Here is a 10570-nt window from a genome sequence, read left to right as displayed (position 1 = left end):
CACACATTGACAAATCAAAATTTCTGCTTCAGTGCACATCTGATGTGAAGGGAAACAGTGTCATAGAACAACAAAAGATGTTAGTAGTCATCGGCTTTTTTAAAGTACAGAAATGTACTTTTGCTCGGAGTGCTGCATTGTTAATGGATGGATCAGCAAGCACCCGATTTACATACAGCAGTAGCAACACTGGAAGAACTAAATTACTCGAGTTTTTACCGTCTTAATGTCAACATCAGCTGTAACTACACAACATAAGGAAAGAATGTGTTAGTAAAGGCAATTTAGGTGCAATACACTTACAACTAGTTTACTACCCATGAAGGTCCCGGGGTAGAATAGGCCTTCAGCAACCCATGCTTGCTATAATAGGCGACTATGCTTGTCGTAAGAGGCTTTCGGATGGTCAAGCTCGATCACTTGGTTGACACATGTCATCGGTTCCCAGTTGCGCAGATGGATGCTCATGTTGTTGATCACTGGTTTGTGTGGTCCAGACTCGATTATTTACAGACTGCCGCCATAAAGCTGGCATATAGCTGAGTGTGGCTTAAAACTAAACTCACTCAGTCACAACTAATTTACAGTTAGCGTACACACACGTTAAGTGAACTGATGTTTGGACATTAATCGGCAGTAATTTATGCTGGTCACAAGAAGTGACTTGAAGGGAAACAGCTCTCCAAGTGTTACATCCTGGCCAGTCTAACCCATGAAGCGATTTGGGGACATGGGCTATTGATTCAAGGATGGTGGGAATACACTTTGAAGCAATATCAAACCCGCAAAACTCTCAAAAAAGGCTCACGGGTGTATTTTCACGAAATGTATCTGTTTCAACTTCAAGTAAGAGAATACATGTAATTCTGTATCAGTTGCAGCCAAATGTAAATTTATAAATGATATAATTTCTGTTAACACATACAGCTTATAAAAAGATCCAATAAGTAAAGGTGCCCGTTCACAGGTTTGCATTCCCTTCAGCATCTGTTGTTGGCATCACGTGTCCCTAAAGTTGATCTGCACCATCTGAGGGTGGACTGAATAAATATTTCAGTTCAAACTGCCGCTTTTACAGGTCATTGGCTCCCTCATTGCAAGCAGTCTGCATTCCGCTGTTCATTTTGTTAACAGTTACATAGACAGATTCTTTCATACAAATGCAAGTCGATGATTTACAATGTGATTAGTTGTCTGACAAAACATCCACTTGCAAAGTTTGACGGATCATTGGGGAATTGTTCCAGCGAGAAAACGCCAGGACTCACACTGCGCATGACACGATTCAGTGTCTTCAGAATGAGAACATCCCAGTACTTCTACGACCAGATCGCTTGATGTCATCACCATATATAGTTTGGCAATCAATCAATCAGTTTATTGTATGAAGGCCAGTGGCCCATATACAAATATATATGTATAGTATGTACAACATATACAACATATGACACGTTACAGTGAATCTCTTCTCAATATGAGCGCGCAATGAATAAACAGAGCTGTCTTGTGTTGTAATAGGGATGCTTTACTTGAAAGTATTGAATAAAGTCTTGTAGCATTCTTGTATGATCGTAGCCATGGTGGGAAATACATCTGCTTTAAATCATTATATACAGGACAGATAAATAAAAAGTGAAATTCATTCTCAACAGTGTTACAGTATTACGTAGGTTGTATAGATACGACTCGGGTTTAAGTAGAGATTTAAACTCACGATAACAGTCATATCATGAACTTTCATATAGTGATGAATGCCAGTCCTGTTTGAAGATATCGATAGCCCTGGTACGAAAATGTTTGATAAATGCATTAACATCGCCCAGGGTTTGGGATAGCCAGATAAATCCGAAGCAGTATCTAAACAAAAGACTGCGAATATGGGTTGCCCAAGTGTTTTTACCAATATTATCAAGATGAATAATCATATTGTAGGCTTGTTTTGGGAAGACGATGTTCGGGCATATTTATTATTTTACCCCAATATTTTAAACAGCGAGAGTAAGAAATTATGTACAAAGGGTATCTCCCACATTCACCGTACACCATACTATTAGGCGTAGACATACCAACATTCAATAACCTTTTACATGCAAGAAGGTGAACCTTTTCGATGACATAAAATTCCTTGAAGTCCCAGATTTCAGATCCATAGAGGAGAATAGGCTGCACTTGGGAATCAAACAACTTGAAGAATATACTGGGACCAACAACCCCCAACTTCGGTATAACAGAAAGCAATTGTAGTAAAGCCTTTTTCCCCCTACTTGCCAAATTAATGATAGATTTATGCAGATTTAGTGTGTGTGTAAATAATATCCCTAGATATTTATATTCGTTGACAACGGACATACGTTCACCTTTAAAGTACCATTTCTCTACAGCTGTCGTTGGGCCACCCTTACGAAAAACAACAATTTTGGTCTTTTCAAGATTAACGTCAAGTCGCCAGTTATCTGAATCATGTGATAGTCTATAATTTGCCTCTGAAGGCCAATAACAGCGCTTGACATTAGGATCACGTCGTCAGCAAAAAGTAAAATGAAGAGTTCAGCAAGATCAGGACATAATTGGATGCCATGCCTGCCAGAGTGTATAGTATCAAAATATAGTTCGTTGATAAAAAATGAAAAAAGTATGGGGCTTAGAACACAGCCTTGTCGTACATCAACAGGGCAATCAAAATAGTCACTGAAATCATTATCGCATCGAACGCAAGACTTTACATTTGCATGCATTGATCTGATAATATCAAACATTTTGCCTGTAAGACCCCTATTTCTAAGGCATTTCCACACTTTATTTCTATCTACAGAATCAAAAGAATCTTTGGATTCTGTAGATAGTTTGGCATGAATTGCATGTCGACCCGCTTTATTGTAAATAACTCTTCATCTAATGATCATTGACACTTTAAACATAAGCGTGCATAAAAGTTACCGATGATATGTGTTTGCATTAAGCTTTCGTTGCATGTACACAAAATAGCATAAAAATGACGAAATCATAACAATGATAATTTTGGAAAATATTTCATCCATCAATATGGTTTTTGTATTTCTGTTTGGTTAGAGTATATCTGTACCCGTCATCCTGAACGTAAGATGACCATGGTATTGTTGACTATACTAGCGATAAGCTACACAATGCTGATACTGAACCCAACTTTCATGTTGTACAAGGTCATATGATTCCTTGGTGGAAACCTCACTCACTTGTTTCCAGATGTAGATGATTTTTTGTGTCTGATGTGGATTTACTTGACACGGTGCGCGTGAAACAACATCCTTGGAGTGGGTGAGTGTTTATGTTTATCACGGCGGGGACAACAGAAACGGGCTTCACACATTGTGCCCAAGAGGGGACATCTTTACATTGAGTGAGTGAGTATGCCTTTACGCCGCTTTCAGCATTGTCCCAGCAATATCACGGCAAGGGACACCACAGGAATGAGTCATGCTTCATATTGCATAACCATATCAGGACATCAAATCAAGCTTATAACTATGAAGGAGGAGAGGGCGTTCCTAACTTAGATAACCTGTGCCCAATATGTTTAAAACACAAAGGAGGAGATCCAACATATGCGAGAAAATTGCACTATTGAGCCAAGTGTAAGTGCCACGAGATCAACTGCCTTTTTTTGGCCAAAGCCGAAAGGAGACTGGACACTGGAATGTGTTGCAAATAAGTGGCTAGTGGGCATGACCTGTTACTTTAAGTTTATGAATCAAATGCCAAAAATCACTTTCAATTACTTATGTCCCATAACCAAACGTCGATTCGCCATGATCGTTCCTAATATATATACCAGAAAATAAAGTGTTTATGTTTCCATCTTGGACGGAAGCATATTGATAGTCAGGTTCGCCATTATGGTTGGCACATATCCCCTTTTCCCAGTTGCATAGATCGATATTGGTGTTGCTGATCAGTAGATTGTCTGGTCCATACAGGAATACTAGCAGACAGCTGCCATACAGGTGGAACATTGCTGACTCTCGCGTTATACAATAACTGCAAACATAACATAACCATTGAACTAAAACATACCTTCCAGGTAACACACTTAGGATACCTACTGCCACTAACGACATCCTCAACCTGTTTATAAAGTGAGTGCAACCTCTCACATGGAGGAAAAACCCATTCCTCGGGAATCCAGAGATCAGCGGAAATATGAAAAAATGAAGATGTGTGTAATACATTGTGATAACAAAGGACCAGATTTATTCAATGGTGGATAAAATGTAGTGCTACCCTACGAAGCGTTGATGCTGTCACTCATGTGGTATGATTGCTATTAAAAGACCCTTCTGAAAATACAACATTAACATAACAGTTGTCAGTGCGAGGGATCTGAGTTAAGGGCGGGTTTGGGTTATACGGCGTGTTAGATAACAGCATGTCAGTGTCTACTACTCACAGCTTTTCACACCAGCCAGGATAAACCGAGGCCTCATTCCACCCTAGCAACTGTATGCGTTGATACTGAATTGCGTTACTATGTGTAAACAGCACCAGTTTCAAAAGATATAATAATTCATGAGTGAGTGAGTTTAGTTTTACGCCATACTCAGCAATAGTCCAGCTATATGGCGGCAGTCTGTAAATAATCGAGCCTGGAACGAGACAATCCAGTGATTAACAGCATGAACATCGATCCGCGCAATGGGACCGATGACATGTGCCAACCAAGTTAGCGAGCCTGACCACCCAATCCCTTTAGTCGCCTCTTACGAAAGGTAGAGTTATATTTGAATAATTCCTGAACACTTGCAGATATGGTAAACGCCACTTAAGTTCATCTGTGGACAATCAAATCAACGTGGCTAAAAGACTGAACAGTCTCATTACGATCACATTTTACTGGTTGATGTTAGCTCCCTACATCTGTTACTTATCACATACAGTGGTGCATAATGGCATATTACTCGTGATAGAACAGGTCCTCAAGTAGCCCATGCTTGTCTTCATGGACGACCAACGGGGTCGGATGGTCAGACTCAGTGACTTGGTTACCACATGTCATCGTAACACAGTTGGGTAAATGGAAGCTCCTGATCTCAATCACGATCCGCTGCCATATAGCTGGCCAATATTGCTAACTGCAGCCTTGAACAAACATACAAACAAACAAATCAACACACAGGAACCATGTCGGTGAATCTGTCACGTTGTCTAACTATCTGTCTGTCTGTCTGTCTGTATCTATGCACACATAATGAATATATTTGCATTTGTATGTTCTTGTTATGCGTCTTCTTCTTATTCGCGAGACACATGATTCGGACATGAATCAGCATGGTTGTCTTCTTTGAATAAAGCCGTAAATGTTATGTCTGTTTTTTCCCTCTACCTGACTCCATTAGAAAGTCACGTGTTCTCTGTTTGTCTGGACAGGCGTTTGACGAGGCTCAACTGTGATATTCAACTGGTCTGGTCATGTGACTCTCCATACCTGAAATGCATAAGTATAAAACCAGAGGTGGGCGTGACGGACTACACTGCAGCTGGGACCTGACTTAGGTAGGACGAACACACAGGGGGTGAGTATTTCTGATACTTTTAGTGCTGAATCTGGATAAAATTCAACTACATGTTGAACGATGCATGTGTATTCATTCATGTCTTTAAAGGTGTGTCTACATGTATCACGGGACATAATTAAACATTTTCTGTCTTCATTCAGCAATTATCGAGTCAACTGCTTGAACAGACAATCAAACATTGGCATGATGGAAAACGATTTGGGATACTATGACATCAACCTTTCACCGAACGTGAGCACTGGATCCCGTTAGTCGTCTCCTACGGGGACCAGCTGAATAAGTGGGTTTACAGGGTTATATCAAGACGATAACCATATCTACCCACGTGCTTCGTTTACTAATCATGCCTCTGTTTGGGGGTCTATAATTTATTATTCAATGTGAAATGTGTAATTCAATGTAAGGATTCACAATGAGTCCTGTAAACACGAACACAACACTAGAAGCAAGAAGTCCTAAAAGGATGAAACGCTTGACGTGTGTTGAATAAATACACGTTTACAAGCTGAAGAACAACCGTGCTGCTTTCAACAGACTGTCTACAGTTTTGACATTGATGAGGAATGTACACAATGATGTCAATACTATTTTCTTTTCGTTACAGACTAGAAAGACCTCAAACGGCAAAAAGCTTCGCAATGGCTGGCAAAGGTATTTCTATATTATTCAGAAATGTATTCAAGATGAACGAGAAAACTGCCTTTAAGCTGGATAAGCGCATGTATGGAACTGTATCAGTCTGTAATGTATGTTCACCAATTCTTTATTATATTGCATAACATACAAGAAAACACTAGAACTATCAAAACAGTATTAGATAGAGCAGACCGCTGATGCTTTCTCAGCAAAACACCTGGGGCCATGTTAGATTCTTACTCATGTAACTCCTGTTGGAACTTTACAGACGCACGGACCCACGGGCGCTGTCTTTGTGCACCTCTGAGAGGGATTATTCTCAGGTTTCGATACTTAAACTGAGCTGATTGATTCGTTACAGCTCGGGTGATTCCTTGTAATTAGCTTAGAATACAGCCAGAGTTGAATAAAGCAGGAACATTACAATCATGTCAATAAATATTAGGGTGTGATAAAATTTATAAGCACAATAATTAGTAAGCTTTAAAAAAAACAACACTCAAAACCTAGTACTTCATCGTACCGCTTTCTAATGACATCTGGTTGAAAGTCAATTGTCGATATTGATGTGACATAATGTGGCATAATCGTTAATAGCGTGTGAAACTACGATTAATCTTCTTCACAGAAAATACAAGCAGTTTTCTGAAGAGGGAAATTCGAATGGTACTTGTTGGAAAGACTGGAGCAGGTAAAAGTGCCACAGGGAATACAATAAGTGGAACTGGAAAGAAGGAAAAGGTTTTCGAGTCATTATCAAGTCCAGTGTCTGTTACAAAAAAATGCAAGCAGCATTTCTTCAAACGCTCTGGGTACGACTTGCAACTTGTTGATGTCCCAGGTTTTTGTGACACAAGAAGATCCCATGAAGACATCAAGCAAGAGATCATGAAATGTGTGGGGATGTCATCTCCAGGAATACACGCCATTCTTTTCATTGTGAGGATAGGAAGATTCTCCGAAGAAGACAAAAACACACTGGAAATGTTCCTGCAATGCTTTGGACAAGAAGCCAAAAAGTTTGTGATTGTTGTATTTACTGGAAAAGATGACTTGGAAGAGGATCGTAAAACTCTTGACGACTACTTCAGTGAATTCCCAGTAATGTTGAAGCTTTTCTTATTTGATACAAGTCTTCGCTTTATTGCTGTCAACAACAGAGGGACGGATGAAGAAAAGGAGAAATTTACCAAAGACCTGATAGACATGGTAAATCATATGGTTGATGAAAATGGTGGCCAGTGCTATACAAATGAAATGTATGAGAGATGTGAAGCTGATCTGCAAGAAGCCGAGAAAAAGGAAAAACTTGAAGGGATCAGGCAGAAGGAATTCGAAAACAGACTTAAACAAGAGGCCGCTGCTTGGGACGAACGGTATCTTCGCATGCAAAAAGATGAAGAACAGTTGATAGAACGCCTAAAAGCCCTAGAACTGAGGCAAAAGGAAGAAGAGGAAAAGAAGCGAGAGGCAGAACTAAAGGAAGCGCAAGAAAACGTGAGAAAAGAGCTTGAGAGAATAAAAGATGAAAGACGAAAACAAAAGGAAGAATTTGAGCTTAGGAAAGAAGAACTGCGTCTTGAAGAGATTCGTAAGCAAATACGATATGAGTTTGAGCAAGGCAACATGGGTTTCATACGAACTGCTTGGCAATCAGTAAAGAATGTTGTGTCTACACTTTGGTAATGACAGCCATGTCTGAAAGCACAGCAAGAGAAGTATCTTTGATTGACTTGGAAACAGCTCTTATTGGTCAATTTCCACACGTGCGATTATTGCATGAAACATGAGAATTTCGTCTTTTCGCCCATGTGAAAATTGACCAATAAGAAGTATTTCCAACTCAATTAACGAGTCGTGGGAACTATAATTGCATTTGCTCAAAGCAGAGGATAGGTCTGTGGTCGAAAATGACAAATTGAATACGATGAGAAGAAAGGTAAACCAATGACCTGTAAGCTGAACACAATATTGTGAAAAACGAAAGGTTTGATTGACCCGCATGTTGGGTTGGGTTGCCCGGTTTTAATTCAAACTTTTAGTGCCGAGAGCGTTACCCATTGTGTATTCTAATAAAGAGTGTAGCAGTAGAATTTTCTAAAATGTTTATCTCTTCACCGATTTCGTTAATCATAACATTATAGAGCAATGTATAAATTAAAACTTACAGCTTAATATCATCAAGAAATTATTGTCTTTTCTCTGATGTTACTTTTTTAAATAAAATAATCTTTTATCAGTTTATTTCTTGTACAATTTTTATCGATAAAATCTTTTCCTCCTCTGTAGCGACAGGCAATTTTAGTCTTGAAAATGGGGAACACAGGTGACAGCTACAGTTCCATATTTTAACGTGTATCACAAATCTGTACATTTAAAAAAATGAGGACATTATAATACAAATGGCTAAATACAGACAAGCTTACAAGAAAAAAACTAAAAAAAAATTTCGGATAACAATTTAAGATCAGCTGGGAATGGACTTAAGTCTATTATAGGGACCAAACAAAACAAGTAGCTGATCAATGTATCTGACAATGTATCATATGCCAAGGAAATGAATACTTTGTATGCTCGTTTTGATTGTTACGATTCTAACAGCGAAATTGAAAATGTCACTCTGTATGCCACTACCTCCGTCTGTAGAAATATCTGTATCAGAACTTGATGTATTACTCTCTTTTAAGCACCTCAGTATAAAAAAAATCGTCTGGTCCTGACAAGTTGCTACGGTTTCTTCTGAAAGAGTGTGCGGAGCAGTTAGCGCCTGTCTTTCAAAACATTTTTCTAAAATCAATCTCCTTTTGCAAAATTCCTATAGTTTGGAAAACCTCAAATATTATCCTTGTTCCGATAACGAAAACTCCATCAGTTTACAATGATTACCGCCCGGTCGATTAACATCAATCCCAGTGAAATGTTTGGAACGAATTATTAAAAAGCTTTTATTGAACAAGATTGAACACCTTTTAGACCCTGTTCGGTCGGCCTACAGACCAGGGCGCAGTACAAACGAAGCTAAACTGATTCCCCTCCATAAAGTTTATTCACATTTTCACAAAACAGCAACAGCTATGTCCATCTACTATTTGCTCCCTTCAGCTTTTAACACTATACAACCTCACATGCTTTTAACTAACTTACATAACATGTGTGCTTGTTCTTTGATCATTAACTAGATAAGAGATTTTAGGGTTTGCAGAAACCAGTTTGTGTCCGTAAATGGGTCAGTATCATCAACTGTCAGTGTTTCAACGGGTGCCCCGCAAGGTTGTGTTTTATCGCCAGTTGTACTCACGTTGTATACAATTGATTGTTTTACCATTTCTATAAATTTGCTGATGATGCTGTTTTATCTGGCCTTTTATGGTCTCAAGTTTACAGAATGGTGCCACGCAAACTATCTTATTTTAAATACTAAAAAGACAAAAGAAATTGTTATTGATTTTAGAAAAAGAAACTAACTTTGACACCTCTTGTCATCAGTGGAGAAGAAATCGATACAGTAGATAAGTATAAGTATCTTGGCACAATAACTGACTCTAACTTAAATTTTACAGAAAATATTGAGTACATCTACTGGAAGGGTCAACACAGATTATGCTTCTTGCATCAACTAAAAAAATCAATCTGATAAAACCATTTTGACAATCTTTGACCAGAATCTTATCCAAAGCATATTAGTTTATAACTTTGTCGGCTGGTATGGAAATCTGTCGGTGCAGAATAAAAACAAGTTGATCAAAATTGTACATACTGCTATTAAAATTTCTGGTGTAACTTTTGAAAGTTTAAGCTCAATTTGTGAACGGCAAATACTCAAAAAGGTACTCAAAATTATCAAAGATCCTAGTCATTGCCTAATTTCCCAGTACAAATGTTTGCCTTAGGGACGACGTATCCCCCTGCCGCTGCTGAGATCGAAAGCCCTTCATATCAAAAGTTTCCCATGCACAATGTGGGTTTACTGTATATATGAGTTGTCTCTGTTTTAATGAGGTTTTAATAAGGTTCATACTTGCTCTTGTTTATTTGTATGTTTTGTTTGTGTGTGTAATATAACACTCAGTAATATCACCAGGTGATTATGGATTGTACATACTTGCGCAGAACCAGACATTTCATATCTCCCCGTGCATTTAAATAGAATGGAGGTGTATATTTGACATCTTCAGCTTGAATCATAGATCACCTTGATCTATCCAGTCCCTACGCCCTGGGGTATATGTCCCATGTAGTCCCAAACCTTCCCCCTTGATCTACACAGCCCTACACCCAGGTCCGTATGTCCCATGTAGTCCCACATATTCCCCTTGATCTACACAGCCAGTACACCTATGTCCGTATGTCCTATGCAGTGCAACACTCTCAGTCACAAAACTTCG

The 10570-nt window shown here is 38.9% G+C and overlaps 1 protein-coding gene across 1 annotated transcript; it reads left to right on the top strand.

Annotated features, from left to right (window-relative positions):
* The first annotated feature begins 5485 nt into the window (after nucleotides 1-5485).
* Nucleotides 5486-8427, top strand: LOC137259796 (GTPase IMAP family member 4-like). Its single transcript, XM_067797411.1, has 3 exons — nucleotides 5486-5546; nucleotides 6154-6200; nucleotides 6814-8427. The coding sequence occupies exons 2-3, from the start codon at nucleotides 6188-6190 to the stop codon at nucleotides 7869-7871; spliced, it is 1071 nt and encodes a 356-aa protein (XP_067653512.1). The 5' UTR covers nucleotides 5486-5546; nucleotides 6154-6187; the 3' UTR covers nucleotides 7872-8427.
* Nucleotides 8428-10570: the final 2143 nt, after the last annotated feature.

Source organism: Haliotis asinina, chromosome 13 (genome assembly GCF_037392515.1).
Source record: "Haliotis asinina isolate JCU_RB_2024 chromosome 13, JCU_Hal_asi_v2, whole genome shotgun sequence".
NCBI classification, from domain to species: domain Eukaryota; kingdom Metazoa; phylum Mollusca; class Gastropoda; order Lepetellida; family Haliotidae; genus Haliotis; species Haliotis asinina.
The sequence above is the reverse complement of the archived record's forward strand: the minus strand, read 5'-3'. Positions and strand labels throughout refer to the sequence as shown.